Below are 27,130 nucleotides of genomic sequence, written 5' to 3' on the forward strand. Positions count from 1 at the left end.
GCTTCAAGGTGAGGTCAAGGTTGTTAGACTGACTACAACACCATAAACAGTGAGAACAAGACCACATCAGTCCTGTGAAAGTAGGCCTTCATCATTAAACAGACTCACACATGATTATCTTTTTAAATGTGTAATAAAATCATTCAGTCTGAGACAACAATCCACACTTCGGCACAGTTTGGCCTGTTTTTGTTGAACAAGTCAAAGTCATTCGTAGGTTACATTAAAGGGGACATCTGATTGGATGCCAAAGAGTTGGATAGCCTGATTGGCTCGCCACGCGCAATCGCAGAATGTGCCTCAGAGTTTTTTTAATTTTTAATTTTAATACTTTATTTCAAAAGCTCAATACAGTTTATTCATAAACATGTTCAGATTTTTCATTACAATTCTGCAAATATATTTGACAGTATAAAAATAATATAAAAATAAAATATATTATGCAACAAATAAAATGTAAGGAAAGGAAAAGATTAATAAAAACAAAATAAAAAACAATCGGGGTCTGTTAAACAATTGGAAGAAATATGAATTGTCTAAACAATCTATTAGTTTTTGGCCATTTTATTTTAAGTTTTTCATCATAGTCAAACGTTTTAAAATCAATATCTATAAAAAAAGAAAAGGAGGGTATTTTAAGCCATATAATTTTATGTGTATAATATTTTGCTAGGATAATAATCAAATTAATTATGTAAATCTCATCTGCCAAAAAACTAGGATTGTTAAAAGTGAGTAATATCTCAATCTTTGTTAGTATGATATTTTTTCGAAATGTTTAGAGAAGTTCTTCTGTAAATCAAACCAAAAAGAAGTATAAACAATCTCTAGTGCTACGGACGTTCTTGTGGCAATGTAGAAAAGACTCGATGGCCCGTACGGGGATCGAACCCGCGACCTTGGCGTTATTAGCACCACGCTCTAACCAACTGAGCTAACCGGCCACGACTTTCCATGAAGAAGACATCACACTTTGTACATAGCTTACACAGAGTTGTTTCATTGCCTTTCGTAAGTTTATCTTGCAAACGAGATGGCTGCCCACTGATATATTATATACAAAAAATGTAATATAAAAGGTTCTAACCAACTGAGCTAACCGGTCACAATTCATCACAATGACGACATCACGTTTTATAGCGTAAACAACGTTGGTTCACTATCTTGCTAACTGAGAGAGGAGGGAGATGATTATCCAGTGAAATATCTGGCCTAAAGCTTTAGTTAGCTCTCTTTTAAAACCCCAATTACAACAGCAAGGACATGATGTACCACACCTCACATTATATTACTTATTAAATCACAAAACACACTTTAAATCGGGGAAAACAACGTGTTTCTTGCACACATCAGTTAAAAAAAAGCTCCGTTGCCATAGTTACTCCAGAGAGAGCGAGAGGGGCGAGCCTGCTCACGGTGACGTAGCAAAGATGGCGACCACAATGCAGAGTGTGAGTAACGTTACGGTGTTTTATTATCAGCTAACTGTTACATGAATTAACACGTGTGTGCTTATATACTGGCGTAAACACTTTATGTGTTTTATAAAGCAGATATTCCTCTACAGTTTGATGTTAAAAAATGTTCGTTAGCACTCATATTATTCCTCTTTTTCTCTGTTTCAGGATTCAAGCTGAGTGAGTCCGTTTACTGTGAATCTGCTGATTGTTCATCATCTTCATCAGAGAGTCACGATGGCCCTCAATGTCTTTGGTAAGCATCAGATATCAGCCTTTAGTGCCTTTACCTGAGAGGATTAATGGTTTTGCTTCTTTGTGGTGGGAGACAGACATCAATTATTATGTTCAGGTTTCTTTTATGACCAAAAAGCTGACAATAACCTGATATTTTCAGGTGTAATTTCATTCATTCATTTCATTCTCACTGTACAATATCATTTTCCACTTGCAATTTGTTTTAATAGTCTGTTTATTTTCAATACTCTATATACTGCTCCTGTTTTTATACTTCATATTTTGTTTTTTACTGTGTTAGCTGATGCATCTTGTTTTTTGCATTATCCCTTTTGCTGCTGTACACTGCAAATATCCCCACTGCAGGACTAGTAAAGGAATATCTTATCTTATCTTATGTATTTTGGTCCAATTGGGAGTGGCCACTAGAAATCTTATGGATCCAGTAGCCCTGGAGCATAACTTACAATTTTGAAGCACTTGTATACTTGGTTATTTCCATTTTGTGCTACTTTATACTTCCTCTCTGCTAAATCTCTGAGGCAAATAAATAAATAAATTCTTACTCCACTACATTTATTTAACAATTATAGTTACTGTTTATTGTGCAGACTAAGTTTTTACATACAAATCATTATAAAATATGATGCATTTTTATAGATTAAACTATCCAACGGTGTATAAAGTAGTTTTTTTGCTTTTTTGTGGTGGGAGACAGCCATCAATTAATATGATTTCTTTTATGTATTTTGGTAAAATTGGGAGAGGCCACTAGATATTCTTTTGGATCCAGTAGCCCTGGAGAAATCTCGAGAAATAATATAACTACAAAATAGTGATGACAAACAATTAGAACAAGATATATATATAACAACAATAAAAATATCATAAATGACAAGTAATGTGTTAGATCAGTTAAATGACCCTTTAAGCATCTTTTTAAACATTTAATATTTAATTAACAGTTTTTTAATAGTTGTGAAAAGCTACTCCATAATTTAGTACCCCTAAATCTTATTGAAAATTGACCTCTACTTGTGAGAAATTTAAAAGGATGAAGATCTAAAGATTGGCCAGAAAGTATCTTAAAAATAAAAACACATATTTGAGAAATATTGATGTCACATTTAGTAAGAGTTTCTGAAATAGAGAAGCAGAGGAGATGTGTGACTCTGATCGAGTTGCAATCCTAACAAAATGTTTTTGGAGGACCAAAATTTTATGTAGGAAAAGAACTAGCCCAAACTATATAACAACTACTCTAACTATTACAACAACAACTATCCGCAATTGTAGCTGTTGGGGAAAAAAATGTGGAGAAAAAAGTGCAATATTTCTCTTTTAAATGTAGCAGGGTAACAGTTTAAAGTCAACTAAAGCACCAATGCTTTACATTTGCATTATATTTCTTTCCCCCCTTGTTTCAGACACTGCGAGTTGTCAGCAGTCGATATGTTTTGTCTGCTTTCTTGTGAGTGTGTCTAACTGAGGGTTTGTTGCCTTGAGAAGGAGTGCGAGACACTTGCCCGGGGAGGAGTTATTTTGAAGACAGGATACCGGGACGACAAGTGTTGAATAGATAAGGCTTGCAGAGGAAACAGGCTGTTAGTTTTACCCATGCAGAGAAGATAGAAGATGGCGTATGCCTGGAATTGCAAGACAGATGCATATTATTTTCCATCATCAAAATTGGTTTATTTCTAGCTGATTTTTTAATGTACAAGTGGAGCAAGTTTAGTTGTGAAACAAAGTGGCTGATTCCAGGATTAGTTAGAGTTGGTCTTGCAGTTTTGGATGCATAAATTTGTGTTGTAATTGCGTTTATCCAGATAACACATTTCCATTCAAATATCAGGTATCGCGATATTTTGTTTTGTGATACTGTATCAATTTTTAATTAATAGTTTACATGCAAAAAATTCTGAGTTAATACTTTATTTAATTTGCAAAGATAAGTGCCCTCTCAGTGTATGAGCCCTCTCAAAGTAGTGCTATGATGTTGGCTGTTAGAATACATGTACACAGCACAGAATTTGAACCTGGGAGGATTTCACAGTAATCACATGCTACTGCAGAGTTCAGTCAAACTCCAAACAAGTGCTTGGGGCTGAAAATGATCCCGTTCTTCTCAGTGTCTAATGTTGCCGAAAGTTTAATATTAATGGTCTGCATCAGCTGAACAAGCACTGAGCTACAGTGCGTCATATGTAATGCCGGTTATTTGTATCTGATTGGTGGTTCATATCAAAATTGAGACACACAGTAGGCAGATAAAATAAACGCTGATCATGATCATGTTTTGTCCACTTGGGGGCTCTGTAGCAAATGGAATCAAGTTAGAGTAATCCGAATCAGAAATACTTTATTGATCCCCAGTTGCTCTTGTATAAACAACATAGAGAAATGGAAATGGAAATAAAGGAGTAAGTAACATCTAAATGATGTACATAATACTACAATGTGCACATAATGCTACAATATAAACACAATATATGTAAAGACATATAAGTAAGTACTAAAATTAAAACAAGAAAGGGAGAATATAAGAAATTAAAACGTGCTGCATAACCAATAACCACAGTGCAAATGAGTAAATACGACATGTTTGTTAAATACAAATGCCAGAATGGTATAAATGAGAAATGAATATGAATATTTTTTTAAATGTGCAGTATAAATGCAGTATTAATGACAGTATTGTGAATTATTTCACAAAGTTAAAAACCTCGTTGTACTTTTTCTGTCCTCAGATCATGATGAATACAGGCCACCGGTGTGGAAGTCTTACTGTGAGTATTAATGGAACATTTTGTGTGTTATTATCCTGATTTTAACCTTTTTAAACTTTAGGATACTCTCATTCTCTGTCTTGAGTGTTTCTTTATGGTGCTGACATGATGATTTGTGTTTTTTTGCCACAGTGTACCAGCTCCAGCAGGAGGCGCCTCACCCACGCAGACTCACCTGCACCTGCGAGGTGAGAACGCACTTCCTAATTAGTCTGTCATGTCTTTCTGTAACACATTTAGTGTTTAGTTTACTTGGAAAATGTAGAGAGTAATACAGGGTTCACCGTTAATGTTTTTCTTCAGGTTCAGAAATCTACTAGTCAATTTTTGCTTGCCCCAATACAAACATTTTCATTTATTAGCGGTTATCAAATAATAACAAAGACTAAAGTTAATTGTTGTCATTTGCTAGATTTACTAGCTCGACGTGACATTTTACTTGCCCTGGGCAAGCGGGCAATCCTATTTATTGAGCCCTGTAAAGGTTCTATAAAGTTTAAGAAGGTGTCCCGGATTACAGATGATGGAGCCTAAAAATGTCCGTTGTGGATGTGCTGTCACTTTGCATGCAATAGCAACAACCCCTTGTAGCTTAAAGCAGGAGATTTGACCTCAGGTGCAGTATATCAATAGCGTTGTCATCTTGGTATATCCTTTCGCAGATGTTTCATTTGAATTAAAGCCCTAAGGAGGTCAGTTTGATATCCCATTACTTTGGCATGTTCTCCAACATCACTTACGGTTACAAACAATAATGGTATGGATCAAGCCTCGAGCAAGCTCAACATTTCATAGTGTGTGGGTGTGTCTCCTACTGTATTCGCTGACTCGGCTGATTGTTTTTGCTGTAGTTCACCAATCCATTGTCTTCAGGGAAGGCATCTGTTAAGCTAGAATAAAAATGTTAAACACTGCATGGTTTTTCATGTTGGTAAAAGCACCTTCAGTATTATTAAAGGAAAATACTGTCGCCTCACAGCAAGAGGGTCGCAGGTTAAAATCCGGCTTGAGGCCCTTCTGTGTGGAGTTTGCATGTTCTCCCCGTGTTAGAGTGGGTTTTCTCCTGGTGCTCAGGTTTCCCCCCACAGTCCAAAGACATGCAGGTTAGGTTAATTGTATACTCTAAATTGCCTGCTAGATTGCTTGATTATGCAATAATCTCGAGATCACGTGGGAATTTTACGTTTTTGCTAAATCTTTACAGGTGGACACATTTCTACGGTTGCGCAGTATATACCATCATATCGCCCAACCCTAGAGGAAAACCAACATCAGTGTTTTAGTACTTTTAGTTCCTGTTATATTTGCTTCAGTAGGAATGAGACGAAACAAAACTATAGTGATATTGGTACAATTATCCAAGCATCATTTGGTGACCTTAAACAAGCACCCAATTAGTGCGGTGTTGGCCTTTAATTTCTCATCAAAACAACATGGATTCAAGCATCTGTAAGTTTATTTTATACAGAAATGTAGAGGCTCCGTCCTACCTGAGGGCAACCACCAAATGCCATGCACCCACAGGAGGGGCCAGCCACCAGATGTGTGTGGGGGACAGCGAGGTTTTGGGGAATCCGAGGGGGATTAAAGAATGGGGCGTCTGGTGTTAATCTGTAAAACAGTCCCTTTAGGGTCTGCTGGATGGATGGTAGTGTGTGTGCGTGTAGATGCTAAATGAACAGCTGTTGATGTTGATGCTCTGGCCCGGTCAGGTAGCCGGTGCTGACCCACTTAAAACCAGCAAACAGACGGAGTTGACGAGACCCCCCCTGCTACCAGCAGCTCCATGTTGCCTGCTGGGAGTTCAGCCATTTGTGATTTAATGATGCACCAATAAGCATTTATCTAAGGCTGGTACTTTTTAATTTGTGGCATGTCAGGGTGACTTAAATGAGCAGCTGGAAGACCTTGGGTTACATTATTATTAACACTGAAAACTTAAAAAGCGCTATCTTAAAACAAGGACAAATATAGACTGTTAGAATAGGAGATTATTGGCATTATGCACTTACAAGGCTTAATTTGTACCTCTATATTTGAGTGTGTATGCCCCTTACCTTCCTCTCTTCCTGTGTCTTTCATACACACACCTTCATCCTCACACACACATTGCATCCAAATTAATATTCAGCGCTGTTTGTCGGATCTTTGTGGATTTATTGGCTCCACAGCAGTTCTGTTGGGAACAACGCAACGTTCAGCTTTTTTATCTGACTCGTGCAATATTCTCTGCGCCCACGCACTCACGAAGAGCAGCACACCAGAGTGCAGTTGTCCTGCAGAGCAATATGACAATGTTATACTCCCTTTGGAACATTTATGTGCTCTAACAACCCGTACCTTTTTAGTGCTTTACTACATATTCTTCTTTTCCCCGCAGGTGGACAACCGACCTAAATACTATGGAAGAGAGTAAGTTGGCCTTGTCTTTACCAGTGATTTATGTGAGACACATTCCTTCAATTCATCTCCAATAGTTCAGCCAATTAGACTGTTATCAGGTCATTAAATACGCATTATTTGTGGTTATCAGCCTCATAGATGTGGGTCAGAAGGGCCCCGTTACACCCACTAGTAGGTCTTATCATCTATTCACATGTGCAATCACTGAAAGAAGGAATAAAAGAAGACGACAGCGACCTCTATTGACCGCAGGCCTCACAATATACTACATAAAAGCGTGATTTGTGGAGGAAATCTTGATCTAATACTTTGCTGCTCTTCACGTGCAGGTACCATGGGATGATCTCAAGAGAAGAGGCCGACCAGTTGCTAAGTCAGGCCGAAGGCAGCTACCTCATCAGAGAGAGTCAGAGACAGCCGGGCACGTACACGCTGGCTCTAAGGTAACGCTTGTGTCCAGCTCAGTGTTGAAAAAAACGAAAAACAGTTAAGTCAGATCAGAGTCTAGAAAATCCAAAGTCTGGAGAACATAACCTGATCAAAAGCCAATCGTAATAGCTCTTTATCAAACAGAAAACACATTGCAAGTCCTCAGAAAGTAAACTAAAAGAGATAACTAAAGCTATTTTGTCTTTGCTGTGTGCGCTCTTTGCAAGTGACAAGGCAAGAAAAAGGTGCTGTGTGAACGTTGAGCATGTCTGATCGTGTGATCAGACCTCCGGGCGCTGCGAGGTGTGAGGGTTTAAAAAGCAACACTAAACTGCTCAGAGGCTGCTCATCTCTAAACTCACATGTCTCCACACACCTTTCCTCACAAGGAGAGGTCAAAGTGTGTTGATGTTATAGAAGCTTAAAGTGCCCGATTAGCTTGTAAGCATACTTGAATGTGAGCTATCATTTTCTCCGAGTAGGTGTCACACTTTTAAATGGGTGCACGGCATAATTTGAATTTGATTTTGGGTCAGTTTGCTCTATTCATAGCCGCGTCATTCTTCCACCTGCACACGTTTCTCTCCCTCCCATCCCTGTGGTTTATAATTACCTTCCATAAATACCTCCTCATAAACTGGCGTCCCACTCTGGGTGGGCAGAAAAGGAAAGGTTGGGTTTTGGGTTAATGATCTAACAGTGGTGTTTTATCTCGCGGTGGTTTCATTGTGATCCACTGAGGAGCAGATAATGTGTTGGCCCAGTTCAGAGTCTGTCTATCACAGAGTTTGTGCCATTTTTGACTATCTTCATGAAGGGCTGCAGTTTTTTTGTGTATAAAGAGAGAGTTTGTTTATGATGAAGCGTCTTGTATTTTTGCTTTGAAGCTTCCTATATTTCTTTTTTTCACGCTCTTTGAAGCATAAAGCCATTTTCATTTTGATTAAATCTTATATTCAAAATAAGTGTGACTAAGATTTGAAGCATTAATGGTCTAACCCAGATGCCTACTTTGTTTAAAGGGATAATTCAGGTGTTTTGAAGTGGGGTTGTAAGAGATACTTATCCATAGTCAGTGTATTACTTACAGTAGATGACGGTCAGCACGCCCCCAGCTTGGAGAATCAGACAGGAGTACCAGCACGGGAGCAAAGCAATGTACACTGACATAAGTAACTCATTCAACCCCACTCCAAAACACCCAAACTATTCCTTTAAACTATTAGGACCCAGTCCGCTGCTGCTAGTCAGTCTTGAAGCTAAAAGCGTCTTCCTCCGTTCCATTCAGGTTTGGGAACCAGACAAGAAACTTCCGTCTCTACCATGACGGGAAACACTTTGTTGGAGAGAAGAGGTTCGAGTCCATCCACGACCTGGTCACAGACGGCCTCATCACACTCTACATTGAGACAAAGGTGTGTGTGTGTCCATGTGTCCCTCACTCTTTCCTTCTTAACTAACAGGGGAGAACGGGGAGAAGATGCAAACTAATATTATTGCAAGAGTCCAGGGACAAAAAGCTGGTTTCACAGCCAGGAAAAACAATCATTCATACTGTACTGAAACCTGTCATGTTTACAGTAAACTTCTCTGTTGTCAGGCGGCGGAGTACATCGCTAAGATGACCATAAACCCCATCTATGAACACGTGGGCTACACCACCCTGAACCAGGAGCCCACCCTGAAAAAACACCTGCCTCAGAGCCCCGAGGCTCCAGATGGACCCGCTCCGGCCAAAGACGACCGCAACGCCGAGGAGAGGGTGAGGACAGACACACGTGCATGAATGTTGACGCTGTTGACGCATTCTGACGAAGTATCTTTTAGAGGCTGCGTACAGTAATCACAATGAATACTGATCAATATCTTCAAAACTCATCACTCTCTGCAAGAATTATGGAAATGGAAACAGTGTAGGAACTCAGGCCAAAAGCATCCTCCAATTAACATGTGTTTTTGGCAAACTGACCTGAAGGCTTCTGGGTTTTTGAGGGGTTGGTTTGAACAAGAAATTGAGTTGCGTTGGCACAGAGAATTGGCTACAGACCAACATAGACAAAGATTATGTAAATTGTAAAGCAGTAATTGTTGGCATGTTTACCATCATAAAATTTCCAGAATGTGGTAGAAAGTATAAAACGTTAAGAAAATAAATGTTGAGAAACCCTGCAGAGGTGGAATAAGGGTAAAGGTGAGGAAAGTTGCTGTATGTAAAGTACTAAGATGGAAGGATGAGCGTTGAAGAGGAGGAGGAGGAGGAGGTTGGATGGATGCAGAGGAGAGATGGCCTCCAGCCAAAGGCTCTGCAGTAAAATTACATAACAGCAGCAGTTTGCCTGCAGAAAGCTGCCATCTACCCAAAAGCTGTATGCTAAGTATTCAGGAACGGAGTTTGTTGTTGGCTCATTAGTTTCCTTTCAGCTGTGAGATAATTGTTTTCTGTGATTCGTTTTTTTGAACCCAGAGGAAAGTTTGGAGATGTGAGGTTTACTGTTTGACGCAGATGCTAATCACTGGGCAACATTTAATGTAAATTACTGGTCTGCAGCTTTGTGTTTGTGCAGGTGGGTGCACCAAAACAAACCAACAGGCTCGTAACCAAGTGTGTGCAATGCGTTTATCTGTTACACCAGTAGTGAACCTCCTGAGGCCTTGTGTGACCTGCAGTGCATGACCACCTACACTGCACCTCATACATCACTGTCCGTGTGTGCGTGGTGGGGGTGGTCTTGTGTACGTGTGTGCTTTTCATAATTGGGCGGATTTGCAGACAAAGCAAGTACGGCTGTGACATTGAGACCAGCGGTGGCTCAAGCACACGAGAGATACATATTTCACGCGGCTAATCGCCTTTCATCGTGGGTTAAGTGCCATTTTTACGGTCCCCGTGGGGGGTGATAAAGACGCGGCTCTGGTGATGAGTTTTTAAATTTTAATTTTTAAGGCCGTGTTGTGAGAGCGAGTTCACTGGATGGTGACGGGAAGTATTTTGGTGAGAGGAGAAACCAGATTTGAATACTTTAGATCTGACAGAAAATAATACACAAACTGCTTGTTAGGAGCTTAAAGGACCACATATAAATAAATTAGCTTTTCCATCGTTCCTCTCTATAACTGGGGTGCTATTTTGTTATCCACCCCGCCACCCCCATGCAATGCAAACACATCATTAAATATCCATGACCAGTCATACATATTCACCGTGTTGTGTATAAAAGCGGAGGATTAGTGACTTGAACATGTGGTTGCTTTTGATAATGGCATTTTGTGTCAAAAAATCATCTTGATTCTAACAGTTTTGTCACTATTTTGCTACAAAATAAGATTTGCAGTATCTTGTATGATGTGTAAAATATCATCAAGCTTATGTTTTTTTTTTAATTTATTATTTACTATGTATTTATGTGAAATAAGTTTGACTGAAATATATATAATCTGATGACTAAACAGGACTAAGATTAAAAAATTAAAAAAAAGAAGATGACAAAATTAAGAGAGAATTTTTTCATTTTGACTAAAATCAAATCACTTTTCAGTGACTAAAACGTTTTGAGTTGTCGTCGACTAAAATTAGACTAAAATTATGAAGGATAAAAATGACTAAAATGGGACTAAAACTAATAAGCATTTTCATCTTAACACTAAGACTAAATCTAAACTAGCTGCCAAAATGAACACTGATAACAGGATTTAATGCGGTCACTGCTTGTTTGTTGACAGATTGCTCTGCCCAAAAATGTCAAAGCAGTCCAAACATCCACCCACCAGAGGCGCCACTTAACGGGAGTGCCCTTCTTAAGTGAAAATGTAGCCTTAAACTCTTCTTATATAATGTAAGATCTAAGGTAACGGCAGACGAGGGCCATCTAAGGACATGGGTTTGTGTGTTTTCTGTGGAGCATATTTCAATCCAGATATACTCACATACTGTACAGCAGCAGCGTTTCCTTTTACAATCGGTAAAATGACAAAAGACGAGAGGTAAACAAAACGTGTGAACGAATGAATGAACTAATAGCTTGTTTCTCTTTCTCTCCCGGGACAATTGAGGTGGCAGAAATCGGTGACAAACAACAACAATCTCTGTATTCTGATTGGCTTCTTCTCCTCTCAATGTGACCTGTTAAATTCATCCATTACTGCGCCGTAGCTCAGCCTCCCCTCCTCCTCTTCTTTTTGTCTCCGCCTTCACCTCCTCCCTCCTCCCTCCTCCACTAGCTCTGCCTGGTGAGTGTGTGGAGGGAAAGAGGATTAACACACACACACACACTGAGCCATGTGCTCACCTACACGAGACGGAGAGACGGGACTCTGCAGCATCACTCCGCTTCAAAGGATTTTGGGAACGCATTTCAGGAAGATTTATTGAATCATATTAAGGCAACTTTCTTTCACATTTTTTTATTTTCTGCTTTTTATTGGCTGGCTTTTATTTGTTGTTATGAACTGGAATTGCACCATGCAAGCACAGCATCAGTATGCAGAGCTAATCTGATTGGCTGATCTTTGTGGTGCTAAGAAGGCAGGATTGGTCCTCTGTTGGCTCCTCGGATTGGGATGTTGTTGTCGGATGGAGCTTTGATGATTTGAGAGTCTATTTATTCCTGTTTTTATTCATTATTCTATTTTTAAACACAATCTTTTCTGCTTTTGGTTTCCTTGTACTGTATTTATTAATGGGATTTTAGTCAAGGCACCAGCATTTTATTTAAACCCCAAGTGTGAGTTAAATTCACACCAAAACTACAAATCCCACAATGCCAAGCCGAGAGTCGTATGTCGTTAAAAGAGCTAAAAAGCAATCACGCAGGCGAGCCGAGAAGGAAACGGGACGGAAGGGCTCTTTGTTTAACGCAGCTCTCAGTTTGAATGTCAGCGCTGGCTCAATCCCCTCCCTGCCGGTCTCCGGCGGCAGCGCCTCGGACCCTCTCAACCGGGCGCCGGCCCCCGCCAAACCCACCTCCCCTGCTTCCACCTTCTGGCAACCAATCAGATCTTTTGCCCTTTCGCAGCTCACATCGCTGGTGCGGCGGGCCACCCTGAGGGAGAGCGACTTGGCGCCCAAGTACGAGAAGGTCCACAACTTCAAGGTGAGCTTCTCCTTCGCTCCGCCATCCTGTTTATGATGCCAGATTCGCTGATTCAGCTCATATTCAAATTCACCTCAGTAAGCAAAGAGCGCATCAGGATAGAGAAACACACATTTCTGCATTTACATTACAGGTTTGTTTTGGTGCTTTAGATTCCCAGATTTCCACATTACAAGTCGTCATTAGTGAAGAGCACAAAGGTCAGAGCCACAGTGTGATGGAGCTTATTAGCATTTCATTATATGGAACTAATTTATACGAAAAATAAGCAGATTAAAACTACAGTTCTCACTGTATTTTTTCTGTAAACGCCCTTTCAGCACTCCTATTGTGTCTCCGTCATTCTCTTGTCAGTGTCTATAATAAATATCACAGGTATGGTATACCCAATCTGGCTCACAAATATTTTTCTATGTGTAGACCTGTGCAAATATATCATTTTGGCGCATTTAACTAATGTATTTTTATATTTATTATTTCATCTGACCATAATTGTTTTCACTTTAATATTTGTTGTGATGATAAATTTATAATTTTTCAAATTCTTTTTATTGGATTTTTACAAGTAATCTTACAATAGAGTTGTATGTGGGATGTATGTGGTACAATCAAGATGGTTTAAAAAAAAAAAAAAAGGAAGAGAAAGACAAAGGAAATCATAATAATAATAAAAATAATAATAATACACTTTGAAAGAGAAACTAATTCTATAAATTGACATTTAAAAATAATCAACTTTCTCCTTTTCTCTCCAACCAGGTTCATACATTCAGAGGCCCCCACTGGTGTGAGTACTGTGCCAACTTCATGTGGGGTCTCATCGCTCAGGGAGTCAAGTGTGCAGGTAACAAACACACACAGACAAGCGCATCCTACACACAGACAAACACATCCTTTCTCACACACACATGAGTGTATAATGCACTTTTCTCTATCCTAACCTTTGCGCCTACTCTCTCTTAAACCGTGACTCAAAACTGGGACAGCAGGCGGCGTAAAGTTAGTCACTTTTGCTGTTGACTCATCTGCTGCGTGTCGTGGTATTTTAAATGTTAAAAGATTCAATTTGGTGCCAAAGAACACTGTGTGATTATTACTGTGTGCCTCTGCAGCGCCTACGTTTCTAGTTATTACACTTTTAAGTATCAGACACAATGATCCTGATATTGCTGCTGGTTGTGAAGAGCTGAAAGCACGATAAAGGAGTGCAGGCTCACTTTGATGTTAATACAGCGACACAAATTTCTCTCTTTCTCTGTCAAGACTGTGGGTTGAACGTCCATAAGCAGTGCTCCAAAGTGGTGCCGAACGACTGCCAGCCGGACCTGCGGCACGTCAAGAAGGTGTACAGCTGCGATCTGACGACGCTGGTGAGAGCCCACAACACCAAGAGGCCCATGGTGGTCGACATGTGCATACAGGAGATCGAGGCAAGAGGTGAGAGGATTGTGTTGTTTGCTGCAGCCTTAAAGGGAGAGTTCAGGTGTTTTGAAGTGGAGTTGTGTGAGGTATTTATCCATAGTATTACATACAGTAGATGACGGTCTAGGTACGAGCTACCTGGTGTCAAGATTCATTAAATGAACGGTGACGTCCATTCAACTCTCCTTTTGTGTCTCAGGTCTCCAGTCAGAGGGTTTGTACAGGATATCAGGCTTCAGTGAGCTGATCGAAGATGTCAAGCTGGCCTTTGACAGAGGTGAGTGTCGCCCCTTTAGGATCAGTGAGATATCAATAAAATTCTGAAGGCAGATATTTCATAACGTCGTGTCTCTCACTGATTCATTGTTTTGGATCATTTGTTTGGTTTTCTCCACAGACGGAGAGAAGGCGGACATTTCCTCAAATGCTTACGAGGACCTCAACATCATCGCCGGGGCCCTCAAGCTCTACTTCAGAGAGCTGCCTATTCCCCTCATCACATATGACGCCTACCCACGCTTCATAGAAACAGGACGTAGGTCTTCGCGCTTTATGTACATGACATAAGATGCAAGAATGACTGGAAGGGCAGTTTAGCATGTGCTGCAAATCAGGAAAAGATGTGGATGAAATGTATTTCGTCTGTTTTTTTTCTTTACAGTTTATTGTAGGATTCTTATGTGTTTAGAGCTCCTTTTAATCTTTGTTCATTTTTGTGTGTCGCAGAGATCGCAGACCCGGAAAAACGTCTGGAGTCTCTCCACGAGTCCTTGAAGCTGCTGCCGCCAGCTCACTGCGAGACGCTGCGATACCTCATGGCTCACCTCAAGAGGTCTGAACACACAAGTCATTTTCAAAAATCCCATATTGTGGTGGTTAAGTCGTTTAAGATTCAGCTTCATAACGGGAGTTTAATCTATTTTGCTTTCCCTTTCCATGACACATACTTTCCTTCCTCTCTCTATTCAGAGTGACCGAGTACGAGAAGGACAACCTCATGTCCAGCGAGAACCTGGGTATCGTCTTCGGCCCGACACTGATGAGGGCCCCCGGGCTGGACGCCATGACAGCGCTCAACGACATCCGATACCAGAGACTCGTGGTGGAGACGCTCATTAAAAACGAAGACGTGTTGTTCTGAGAGGAGGGGAGGGATTCTTCCACTGAGGAGAGGAAGGACAAAAGTTGACTTTTTACTCGGAAATGAAGAAGAAACAAGGAACTTGTGTCTTGATAGAGAAGACAGCAAGGACAACAATGAAGGACTATTTGCAATGAAGGAAATTATTAAAAATAATAGATGGAAGGCTGCAGTGTTTCCCTACAATTAGCAGATCCAAAATTTGAATTAAATTGTAAAAGTACGCAGATGGACCTGCCCTTTAATTAAACACCACTTTGTCAATGTAGAGGAAACACTGTGTGATCCATCTTTATGTCAATATCTTTCTTAAATGGATGCCTTGACAGTTTTTTAGTTTTCTTCACCCCACTTATTTTAGGCGTCACAGTTGAGGGGGGTAAAAAAAATTATCTAGCATTGTTAGCATTCACCACAGAAACCAAACGAGCCACCGATGGTTTCAGCGAAAAATGCAATAATGCTGCTTTCTAATCAGTGTTTTCCCTCAGACTCTGGCGGTAAGATATTAGTTTGCTTGCTCTGTGTCAAGATATCCCTTTAATCCTCCTCAACTTCATAACTGTAGACAGCTGGATGAATGACTGAATGGAAAAAAGGGACCCATAATGCACACACATTCCTCTGAATGGAACATAAGTGACTTGGACCTATTGTGTTTTCGTTCTTCTTTTATAACTTTACAGCTCCCTCTTCTGTTCCATTGACTGAAATGTAATTATGCAGTCGTTTTACACTAAGAACTAAGTAGTTTTTTAGTCGCTAACATAGAAAAAAACAATGCAGACTTACCCTTTTTTGTGTCATATTAGAGGCTTGTTGTTGTATGATTACATTACAACTGATGGAGCAGTTCTGAAGTTGAAAAAGACACTTTAAAATGTGTTATGCGGCCCATTTAAAGGGAAGCTTTGAGAACATTTCCGCAGCGAACACGTGTACATGTTCCTCTGAATATTCCGCCTTTTTCTAGTTCTCCATCAGGGCTTTAAATCAACACACAACACTAATTCATTGGCAGATGGTGACTTAAAACATAAATGTGTGAATCAGTGCTTTCTGTTGTGTTTAAAGCAGTATTGTAATTAAGGAGTGTTAACGTGCAGGTTTTGCACTCAAAATGCTAATTGAAATTCTTGATCGCTGTTCCTGGATGCAATTCAACAGATTGGAATAATAATTTCACGGCCTGTCGACTTTATTGGCCTGAGTGGGATAATTCAGACACTTCAGCACCGAGACGGGTGTTTTAAATTTTAATATCGTCCCAAAAATTAAAGCGAAGAAGCTCAATAAAACAAAAAACTCATAATGTTAATTATCCGTGTTTGCCATTAAAGTAGTATTGGGGCTTCCCACTCACGTTGGGAAAGACTGTGAAATTGTGATAAATAATATTGCTTGCACATAAGTCCAGTTCGTATCACATTTACTATGTTTTTTTTTACAGACGGAGACAAAATGAGATTTTACATCTTACACACAGATGTTTCTTCCAGATATGTGAAGATGAGCTAACATTGCTGTAACGTGCTCTGATGTGATGAAAGCAGTATTAGCGGTGGGATGATGTTGCCGTAATATGAAGGAGTGTATTTGCCACGTTTTTTTTTTTTATTTCTTAACTAGTGCCATTTGAAAAGGGTGGAGGTGTAAAGTGGATGCCAGCACACTAAAATCCCCCTTTTCATTCATTTCTACCCCCATTTCTGTCGGGGGTCACTCATTATCTACTCCTAGTGACGACCCGCCAAGACGACACAAAGACAGAGTTACGGTTGTAAAAAATGTTTGGTTATTCATGTCTTTAATTCAGCTGTTTTGTTGATTTTATGTTGTACTAATTACCGTCAGCCTAACCGATGACAATGTGAGCCTTCAGTGATCTGTGACACTATTTTTTTTTTGCATCATGAAATGTCATTTTTTTTAATATTACTGTCATTGCTGTAAAGTATTTTCTATATGGTTTATGCATGGTGAAATTAAATTATTAAATATGGCTCTCAGCTGGCGCATGTGTACATTTTGTGGTTTTAGCTGACGTGTGTCGCCTCACTGTTTTGAGCGATGCTCGTTCATGTCTATTTAGAGCGAGCAAGCGCGAGTCCGACGCTGACTTTCGTTTACTTAACGGCCACAGGTGTCGCTGTTAACAAGCATTTCTGATTCTTACAAACAGTCCCTTTAAACTTTTATGTGATGTAGTTTTTAATGTTTTTTTTTATAGTGTAGCCAAAGAAGGTAATAGTTCATTCCATTGCAACATCAGCACAGAGTAAAACGCACGCCTATGAAGTGATGTGCGAAAGTAAAACAAAATTATTTCTATTCAAGTTATCATGTTGTACCAAAATGTTGAAAAATGAAATATAATTAGCTTTTTTATTCCATAATGGCAGTTTTTGTAAAGAAAAACCAAAACAACAACAACCGAAGATTGATCTCTTTGCTTCTCTACTCTTTGACTGTTCCATCGTAGTGCCGTGTGCACAGCTCTCTCATTGGCTGCTGGTTAATTGAAGGTGCCTCGCTGTCTAGAGGTCGTCGCTTTGATGGAAACGGGAGGAATTACCTGGTTGTGTCGCAGTTATTACCGTGTAGTTTTACGTTTCATACGTTTATGTTTCAAGGTAGAACGTTTATCATTATTACCAGCTAATTCTGGTGAAGAAACAGGACGCTATTTACCAGCTTCGGAGGATTATTATCTTGCTTTGCGGCCGCAGGCACCAGTTTGGCTCGACGTTTGGAGGGATAAAACTACTAAAAAGTGTTTTAATCATCAATGTTTTTGCAGCCAGTGGGTGAGTTACTATCAACTTAATACCACAACGCTTACCAACCATGTTGCTTTTATAACTTTGCTGTGTTTTACCGTGTAAAAGAGTGTCAAAGATAGCTAGCTCATTGCGTGACGTCATTTACCACGTAGTTATGTAACTCACATGTTGCTCACATGTTATAACAGAGATTCTCTATTATGTTTTCAGTAAAATGTGACATTAAATTGGCCTTTTTACTGTGTTTTCGTAGGTTTAACGTAACTTTTTGTAGTGTGACATTCGTGAACTTCATATAAATAATGTTATATTAATGAGATTAGATGGTGAAGATGTATCTTTGGGTACATTTTCACCCATAAGATAAGATAAGATAAGATATTCCTTTATTAGTCCCGCAGTGGGGACATTTGCAGTGTACAGCAGCAAAGGGGATAGTGCAAAAAACAAGATGCATCAGCTAACACAGTAAAAAAAAGAGCTAAACAAAGTGTAACAAATTATGAACCATTTAAATAGAAGGAAGTATTATTGTCATTTTTTTGGTGTGTACATCTGCAGTAAATCCTCTTGTCTAATAAGCTTTTTGCTGGTTAAGGTAAGTGTGTATATCACATTAAATGGACTGTGTAAAAGTAAGCGAGGGCAGTGGGCTGATAGTGTCTAGAAGGGAGCCAGCAAACTGCGAAATCTGAACGAGATGTGCAGAAACTATCGCGAGAGTTCGCTGCCCGACGACCTATCCAAACCCTAATCATTCAAAGTCGATACTTAATCTTAACTATTCGAGGTTAATGCTTAACCTTAAGTATTCCTTAATAATAATAATAAAAAAGGTATTCCTTCATCCTCAACTTTAACAATTCTCGCGAGAGTTTCCCCACTTCGCTGGTTCCCTTCTAGCTTTCACCGCAGTGGACAGCAGGTTATACAGTGAGAAGCGCTTTGCCTCCCTCTGGTGGACAATGGTAGGAACTACAACCAACATATTCTGCTTGTTTTTGTGCTGTATTTTTAATATGAGGACGTTCGGGGTGCATTTGTTTGAGTATATGTGCTGATATAACCTGATATATTGTCAAGCAGTACTCACAGTTCATATTTGCAGTTGACTTTACCTGTAGTTCCTTTTTAAAGACTTCCTGTTTAGGTGTATTTGTAGCCTCGTTGGCGCAGTAGGCAGCGCGTCAGTCTCATAATCTGAAGGTCGTGAGTTCGAGCCTCACACGGGGCAGATCTTTTGCAATATGACCATATTTTTAATGAGGGCACACCTGGGATGAGCAAAAGGCGTATACACAATGCACTTACACACATCTGTATTATTTAGATATTTAGATTATTTAGATTTAGATATTTATATAGATAATGATGCACACAGTACACTTTTATAGACTAAAATACTGGAGTTACCCTGCACTACACTCATTTTTAACAGTCTCTTCAGCACTATATTAACTTTTTTAATAGTCCAGTTACTGGTATTGTGACAACACTATTGTGGGGAGACTGTTTCTCTCAGCTAGTGATGTTCTGCAGGCCTCTCCACACTGAAGCAGGGTAGTTGCTTGAATTTTTTTTAGCTTTTCAGTGTAGCTTCTCTCTGCTACTCTGATTTCCTGCCTGGTTGTATTTTTCGTAGTATTAATGAGACATTATAAAAATACAAAGTTTTTCATGATGAAACATGCCCGGCTAGCTCAGTCGGTAGAGCATGAGACTCTTAATCTCAGGGTCGTGGGTTCGAGCCCCACGTTGGGCGCACTACTTTTTTTTTTCCCACTTTCTCTCCTCTTCAGTACACTGATTATCTGCTGGGATTCGCGGGTAGAGCTGACTGTGATGTAATGTTGGTATTTGAGATGTAAGTTGATCTTTAAGTAGATATGTGTACATCAAGTCGACGTCTTGACTCCACAGAACCAATAGTTGTATCTGTGGATGGAATACTATTTAATGAAAATAGGCAAGAATAGTGCTATGTGAGCATTGGTGGTTCAGTGGTAGAATTCTCGCCTGCCACGCGGGAGGCCCGGGTTCGATTCCCGGCCAATGCAACATCCTTTTTTGGAAAATGATTCAGTATATGTCTTGATGGCTCAGACATCCAGAGGGAGCATGGAGTATAGCCGTTGCTCCTCTGCGTCGAAAGGGGCCAGCTGAGCTGGTTCGGACATCTGATCAGGATGCCTCCTGGACGTAACCCTTTAGAGGTTTTCTGGGTACGTCCCCAGTAGACGTCATAAATGTAAAGACAACGGTCATGTGAGCATTGGTGGTTCAGTGGTAGAATTCTCGCCTGCCACGCGGGAGGCCCGGGTTCGATTCCCGGCCAATGCAACATCCTTTTTTGGAAAATGATTCAGTATATGTCTTGATGGCTCAGACATCCAGAGGGAGCTTGGAGTATAGCCGTTGCTCCTCTGCGTCGAAAGGGGCCAGCTGAGCTGGTTCGGACATCTGATCAGGATGCCTCCTGGACGCAACCCTTTAGAGGTTTTCTGGGTACGTCCCCAGTAGACGTCGTAAATGTAAAGACAAAGGTCATGTGAGCATTGGTGGTTCAGTGGTAGAATTCTCGCCTGCCACGCGGGGGCAAGTCGCGTATAGGTGGCATACACTGACAGCCAATGAAATTGCAGACTTATTAACGCTGTCCAGGGTGCTGAAAACGCCGCTCTGGTCCAGCAGTTTTCTCCTGAATATTTAAGAATAATTATCTGGAGCAGGTTCGAATCCCACTTGGTACAAAGTCTGTGATACATTGTCAAAGATAATGAGCTATTTGGGAATCAAGAAATGTGAGCCTTAGTTTGTTATTTACTTCTTCTGATTATCATTAGGTAAGTCGCGTTTAGGTGGCATACACTGACAGCCAATGAAATTGCAGACTTATTAACGCTGTCCAAGGTGCTGAAAACGCAGCTCTGGTCCAGCAGTTTTCTCCTGAATATTTAAGAATGATTATCTGGAGCTGGTTCGAATCCCACTTGGTACAAAGTCTGTGATACATTATCAAAGATAATGAGCTATTTGGGAATCAAGAAATGTGAGTCTTAGTTTGTTATTTACTTCTTCTGATTATCATTAGATTAGACTAGTCTGGTTATATCAAGTTCTTGACTTACTTAAAGCTATTAACCAATTATATTACAGAGTTTTCTTCCTATGTGTAACATTTAAATTGCAATTACTTAATTACTTCAATTAGAGACTTTACTGTTCACTATAAATTATTAATTTATTAATGAGACATGTAGACATTAGTGAATGAAATGTATTTATCAACCACAACTGTAACAGTAAATATTCAACAGAGCCCATATTGCAAGGTCACACATATATCACACAAAAATGTAAGGTAAAGTAAATATAATATTGTATATAATAAATGTAATAATTATTTACATGAGCAAAATATACAGTATATACAGTGGAAACCGGTTACAGTGATCACGGTTGCATTGATAAACCGCTTATATGGGGCAGTGGTGGCCCTCCCTCATTACCACCACTGAGGTGCCCTTGAGCAAGGCACCCCCAACCGCTCCAGTGGAGTTGCTCAGTGACCAGCAGATCAGACTGTGGTTGTACTGGGCAGCTTCCAGGTGTGAATGTGTAACTGTGTGAATGTGATCAGGGCGTTCCTGAAAAAGAGAGCATTGCCCTCAGTGAACCTCCCCCTGAATAAAATAAAGGTAAAAACAAATAAATAAAATATGGATCAAAAAGCTTGGGACAGAATCATTCCTATGCAAACGCTGTTTAAATAATCTGCTTATAGTGATCAATTTGACCCGGACAGACGTGATCACATGGTAAAACACTCCCCCTCGCTGTCTCTCATTTTCCCCTTTCAACTTCCCATCTCTTTTTTTCTCTCTCATAAAAAGCAGACACCTGGAACTCCTTCCAGGTCATCTCCTTCTCCATGCCCTGATCTTTGTAGAGGGAAAAGACTTTAGCAGGGCAGTAAATGTACTTCCCTGCTATTCCAGGGAATCCAGTGTGAATGTGAGGACTGTTTGGGCCCTGTTTCAGTTCCATCTTACAGAACCGACACTTGCGACCTGTCTGTGGGGAGTCAGTCCTTTTCCTCTTCTGCTGTCCTCGCTCCTCCACCCTTTTTTTTGTGGCGTCCAGTTCCTGCTGGAAGAACTTTGTAGCTGCAAAGTCTTGAAAGGGCATTTTGGGGTTTGTCAGACCTTCAGCACCATAAGCCTTGAAAACTTTAGTGGAGCAGTAGAAATATCTGACAGGACCTTGCTGGAAGAAGAAGTGGATGGAAGAACCATCATTCTCATACCTCGACTTTGGCTGGCCACAGGAAAGACATGTTTTTGTGTGTGCCTTCTTTTGCTGTGGTTGTTGTTGCTGAGGCTGGTGTTGGTGCTGCTGTTGGATTTCCATTATGTTATGAACAATTTTCTCAATTGATGCTTGCGTTAGAGGTGTGGCAAGGGTCTGAACAGGTGGAGGTGGGTTAAAAACTGCAACAGGCATGGTAACAACCGGCACAGTGGTAGTCTCACTGCCCTCTGACAGAGAGTGCCAGAGTTCCTGCCTCTCTTGCAGTTTTTCGGGGCTGGTGTTTAAAGAGGAGCTGGTGTTTAATAATTTACTGAGGTGCTTTACGTACTGTGAAATATGTAGTTTGGTAGTTGGGTGGAGCATGCTGTTTGGGTCTGTACAGGTGTTGTGAACTAGAGCAGCATAGTCCTGGTCCACAAGCTTGAGCATGTCCTTCTGCCCACGGTGTTTGTTCAGCAGGTTGTCAATAACCTGCTTCATAGGGGCTGGCCAGCGCTTGTGGTCCAACACAAATACCCTCCCACCAGTCTTCACAGGTCCAGTGCGAGCTCCAGTTGGGGAGGACAGCAGGGGCAGAGATGGCGGAGATGTGGTTTCTATAAAAATAAAAGACGGAGTACAATAAATCATTCTGGCACACAGAAGGGGGAAAACCCCAATTCATACACTTGCATGGGTGAAAACATTTTATACTTTGTCAGATTTTTTAGATAATGGCTCATGGCTGACTGGTATGTTTATGTAAAAGTAGATTCATTAACACATCAAATAAGGCCCTCATATTGTCTCATCTCTAAGAAAAGAAAGATGCAACACATCTATTAAGGTATTTACGACATAAATATGATTGAAATCCAGTTACTGATGCTGAAGTTTTGTCAAGTACTTTGTCTGTCTGTCAAATGTTTACCTGGCTCTGTCTGAGGCTCGGGAGTTGTACTTGGAGTCACTTCTGGTTTTACAGCAAGGTCAGCAGGAGGGCATGCAGCAAACTGAAACAGCTTCTGTGGTGCCATGGAGGATGACTGAAGAGGCTCAGACTGGGCAGTGAGCTGGCTGCTTTGCGGAGGTGGATTCCGGTCTGTGGTAGAGTCGGTCTTGCTCCTGTGCTTGTCCCAGTCTAGAGGAACTGGGCGGCAACCAGGCTCAACATACTCCAGGCCAAACTTCTCTCCAGTGTCTCTGTTAGAGAGTTGAAAAGCAGGATATTTCACGTGCCCCAACACCCGTTCAGAGACTGCATTGAGCTCTGCCATCAATGCTGGATCAAAGACAGCTGGGAGGTGGACACCTGGCTGCTTCAAGTCCACCAGACGCTGGTAATTCCACCGCGCCACCCCTGTCATCCCCTGTGCCTGAAACAGCTCTGTGGAGACACGTGTTCCAGTGACCCACTGAGCCTGGTGGAAATGGTATCCCTCCTGCTGGGATGTGCCTCTGATGGGGATCCAAACAGGAACTCTAGCACCTTCACCCTTCACATGATTCAGCTGCACTGTTCCTCCATGCCTGTACAAGATCCCACCCTCCACCTCAGGATCACTCAGGCAACCTCGCAGGATGTGCACACGCTGAATCCGCCATGTCTTCAGCATAGAGGGCTTGAAGAGAGGAGCACCATTTGGATCACACGTGAGGTGAAAGTGCTGGAAAACTCCCTCGACTCTCTTGATGAGCTCCTCAGGCAGTGGAATTCTGGTCCTGCAGTGCTCGCGAGTGTGTGGCTTTGTTGGGTTGGCAGGCTGAATTCCACAGAAGGCATAGGCGTCTTTAAGCCTCTGCAGGTCTTCCTGGTCCACCACAGAAAAGGCTGCAGACAGAAACTGGGCAAAAGAGCTGTACAGAGGATGGTGCTCTGACACACACTCCCGGAGAAACCGCCTCAGACAGTGGAACAAGTCCAGCTTGATGGTCATGTTTGTATTGAAGTCTGATCGTGATGCACAGACGTTCAGCAGGTTACCAGAAGTGGCCTCAGCAACAATGGCATCAGTTGTCCTCCAAGCATCCCAGTTCAGATGCTCTCCTGCACAAGATTCTGCCACCTTAAACGCTGCAAAGCAATCCCTGAAAGAAAGAATGGAGACAAATATAGCCATGAATGTTAAAGCAGTCATATCAATCACTATGTGCAGTCCAGTGTATTCACTCATGACAATATAATTATTCCTATGAGCTAAATGAATGCAAAGGGATTTTCTTTCATCAAACTGGAAATATGAAATATGAAAAGCAATGTAAGTTGTGATTATGAGCTGTTCATGTCACCAATAATAGAAAAAAATATTGATGATAACGTACCTGTCTACCCACTGGTATTGTGCCTTCTCTAGGCCTGCAGTGCTGTAGCGGTGTGCTAGTCCCTCGTACAGGGGCTTGAGGGACTTCTCTGTCTCAGACTGCACCATCACCCATGAAAGGATCATCCAGTTCTCATTCATGACCGCATACGATGACATGGTCCCGGATGAAAAGGTGACCTTTCTGGCAACTTTCCGTGTGTGGTCTGAGCGGAACGCCTGTCCAAAGGTGCCCTGCAGAAAGTTTTTGATGGCATCTTCCTGGTGTTGATACTCATGCAGCAGGCAGTCAGTCAGGTAGTGTGCAGACACAGAGATCCCGTTCCAGCCATCTGAATCCCCGTAGTCCCCGAAGGGAGCTGGCTTGGTTTCCTGTCTTATGAACTGAGTGATGGTTCTTTGGTCATACCTCCCTGCCTCGCCATCCATGGTGTTTTGGCAGCTGAGGAGGTAGGCCAGGTGAGCACGTTCGTATTTCAGGTGCATCATCTCCATGATCTGCTTTGTCATGTCGGTGGGTGAGTTACCTGTGCGTCTGAGCTCGTCCATGACCGATTTACAGATGGCCTTTTTGTAGGTCAGTATTGCTGGCAACAGGTTTGTGAACCTCTTTGGAAGCTTTTCCAGCCACAGTGGGTTGTCAGCATACCACCTCTTCCGGCAAACTTTGCAGCACAGCCTGGATGACAACAGGTAGTACTGTCCAGTGATGCCAACAATCACACGAGGCCTACCAACACCTGCAGAGGTAACTTGAGGCTGAGCACAACCTTCAATACATGGCAGAGTGTCGTTGTTCCTCAGCCTCGCCATCAAGTTGTCATTCTCTGGCTTCCATATGAAAAAGGGATGGAGCTGAAAGTACTTTGGGGATGGAAGATCAGAGATGCTGTCAATTAATTCTGGCTGGGGAGGGAGACGCCACAGTGACAGCATCTTCATGGGGTTGCGCACAGGAATGGAGCCTGGCCAGAGACCCAGGGATTCCAGCTCTGTCTTCATCCAGATCCTCTGCTGCTGTGAACAGTTCCACTGACTGACATCATGGTCATAGCCAGGAAGCTGTGGAGGAGGACAGCTGGGGACAGCTGATGGCCTGGGTAATGGCTGACCTGGTCAGGCAAGAAGAAAGACATAGCAAATTATTAAGATTGTGTGTTGACTTGATTCTATCTCTTTGACACGCACACAGCCAAATCAAGAACATTCAAATACTTACTTTGAGCTCTTGGCGGTTGCAGCGGCGGTTGAATGGGCTCTGCAGACGTCTCAGGAGAAATCGGAAGTGCCTCTGACACTATATAGAATATTAAACATTTCATTATTATTCACAGTAAGATAAATAAAAAACTTGACTATGACATTGTGCACCAGTATCTGATTTACATCAATGAGAACAGTTCCGATGGACACTACATATGGATATTTTTAAGATGCAAATACAGTTAAAATAATACACACCTGGAACAGTGACAGTTGTCTCTGTTGGCAAGGGTCCTGGTGTTTCTGGCATCAGGAACATCAGCTCCTGAGGAAGGGGCACAGGTCTCTTTACCATCGGCAGAGCAGGGGCTGCAAGGAGATAAGGACCACAAAAAGTAATCAATTATTGGTTTATAACGGACATAATCAGAGGGAATATGACAGAAAGGTTTAAATGGATAAAAAGAAATATAATGCATTTACCATCTACTTGTGAACCCGTCAGTTCAGTTGGTGTGGACAGTGTAGCAGATGGTACTACAACAGAAAAAATCTTGTCAGTCATTTATATTTTGACAATATAAAAAAAACTGGTGTTAGTAAAGGCATACATTATCCATCTTTTACTTCACCTGCTTATCTCAGCCTTATATAGTTAAACAGACTGTTTGTTACATTAAAGTATAAAGAATTTCATTCATACACATGCAGTTTAGTTCTGTATGGATAAATATTTAGTAGTCAGTCATTACAATTTAGCCTAAGCAGGGGAAGCAACATGGCACACTGCAAACACATGCATACAAGTGTTAGTAACCACAGCAGTCCTATATGTATATATATATATATATGTATATATACATATACATATGTATATGTATATATATATGTATATATATATATACATATATATATACATATATGTATATATATATATATTCATCATATAAGTCTAAAAACTGGAATAAAGAGTGCTACTTACCCTCGCCATGACTGGAATCAATTCATAGTCACTAGGACAACAAGTTGAACAGCAAAACACAAACATGACCAGAACATGGTCAACATGAGAAGGAACGGTTTATGTCATGCTTCGGTTTGGGATAAGAATTCATGGTCCCAGAGTCTCTGTCGACGACAGGACGTTTTTGTTTGGTTAAGAACCTCTTTCTGTTCCCGAAGCCTGTCGTCTGGCAGTTGATGCTGATGGTGCAGAAACAGCTGTAAAACACAAACAAAAACAATTAAATATAAACTATATAGAATACACAATTAATATTAAACAGGCTGAACTGTAAATTATTTTGAATCTTCAGGCAGTAGAAACAAACCAATATAAGACAACAAATGTTTACTCACAGCTCTGCACATGTTGCTTGGAAGGACAGATACCCAGCATCGCTCTCTCCAGCTCTTCATCTTCATCCATCACTGTGATGCAAACAGACAAGAATTAGAATGTACTAAAAATATGGCTTTACTGTACTTAGGATAGTATGAATAAAATCACCACTGAAATAATGGAAGACGAAGTTTACTCCCTTTGGTGTACTAAAATACACTGG

At 41.0% G+C, this 27,130-nt stretch overlaps 4 protein-coding genes and 5 non-coding genes across 12 annotated transcripts in view; 6 read left to right on the forward strand and 3 right to left on the reverse strand.

Moving 5' to 3' along the window:
• Positions 1–870: 870 nt before the first annotated feature.
• Positions 871–944, reverse strand: trnai-aau. The gene has a single exon. It is a non-coding gene; the product is annotated as a tRNA-Ile (tRNA).
• Positions 945–1,169: 225 nt separating this feature from the next.
• LOC119483596 (N-chimaerin) lies at positions 1,170–16,982 on the forward strand. 2 transcript variants are annotated; one of them, XM_037761823.1, is made up of 15 exons: positions 1,170–1,451; positions 1,626–1,713; positions 4,445–4,483; positions 4,616–4,671; positions 6,864–6,895; positions 7,216–7,329; positions 8,604–8,730; positions 8,916–9,077; positions 12,328–12,405; positions 13,165–13,249; positions 13,669–13,842; positions 14,027–14,104; positions 14,225–14,362; positions 14,554–14,659; positions 14,797–16,982. In XM_037761823.1, the coding sequence occupies exons 2-15, from the start codon at positions 1,695–1,697 to the stop codon at positions 14,966–14,968; spliced, it is 1,380 nt and encodes a 459-aa protein (XP_037617751.1). In that variant the 5' UTR covers positions 1,170–1,451; positions 1,626–1,694; the 3' UTR covers positions 14,969–16,982. The 2 variants fall into 2 exon arrangements, with proteins under 2 accessions (XP_037617751.1, XP_037617752.1); XM_037761824.1 differs by lacking the exon at positions 1,170–1,451 and adding an exon at positions 1,486–1,504.
• Positions 16,983–17,492: 510 nt separating this feature from the next.
• Positions 17,493–27,130, forward strand: part of LOC119483941 (thioredoxin domain-containing protein 16-like) — a 46,921-nt gene continuing 37,283 nt past the window's right edge. For both annotated transcript variants that reach the window (XM_037762448.1, XM_037762449.1), the window contains exon 1: positions 17,493–17,775. In XM_037762448.1, the coding sequence (XP_037618376.1) occupies positions 17,524–17,775 (252 nt within the window). In that variant the 5' untranslated portion in view covers positions 17,493–17,523. The remainder of the gene's footprint in view (positions 17,776–27,130) is intronic.
• trnam-cau lies at positions 18,913–18,985 on the forward strand. The gene has a single exon. It is a non-coding gene; the product is annotated as a tRNA-Met (tRNA).
• trnak-cuu lies at positions 19,441–19,513 on the forward strand. Its single transcript has one exon. It is a non-coding gene; the product is annotated as a tRNA-Lys (tRNA).
• On the forward strand, positions 19,738–19,808 carry trnag-gcc. Its single transcript has one exon. It is a non-coding gene; the product is annotated as a tRNA-Gly (tRNA).
• On the forward strand, positions 20,021–20,091 carry trnag-gcc. The gene has a single exon. It is a non-coding gene; the product is annotated as a tRNA-Gly (tRNA).
• On the reverse strand, positions 21,295–26,407 carry LOC119483938. 2 transcript variants are annotated; one of them, XM_037762445.1, is made up of 5 exons: positions 26,049–26,407; positions 25,824–25,934; positions 25,582–25,659; positions 24,608–25,474; positions 21,295–21,372 (listed from the first exon to the last, which is right to left on the reverse strand). In XM_037762445.1, the coding sequence occupies exons 1-5, from the start codon at positions 26,128–26,130 to the stop codon at positions 21,329–21,331; spliced, it is 1,182 nt and encodes a 393-aa protein (XP_037618373.1). In that variant the 5' UTR covers positions 26,131–26,407; the 3' UTR covers positions 21,295–21,328. The 2 variants fall into 2 exon arrangements, with proteins under 2 accessions (XP_037618373.1, XP_037618372.1); XM_037762444.1 differs by lacking the exon at positions 21,295–21,372 and having other exon boundaries at positions 24,153–25,474.
• Positions 21,441–24,112, reverse strand: LOC119483937. The gene is made up of 2 exons (XM_037762442.1): positions 22,973–24,112; positions 21,441–22,658 (listed from the first exon to the last, which is right to left on the reverse strand). The coding sequence occupies exons 1-2, from the start codon at positions 23,976–23,978 to the stop codon at positions 21,595–21,597; spliced, it is 2,070 nt and encodes a 689-aa protein (XP_037618370.1). The 5' UTR covers positions 23,979–24,112; the 3' UTR covers positions 21,441–21,594.

Source organism: Sebastes umbrosus, chromosome 24 (assembly GCF_015220745.1).
Source record: "Sebastes umbrosus isolate fSebUmb1 chromosome 24, fSebUmb1.pri, whole genome shotgun sequence".
Lineage (NCBI taxonomy): Eukaryota > Metazoa > Chordata > Actinopteri > Perciformes > Sebastidae > Sebastes > Sebastes umbrosus.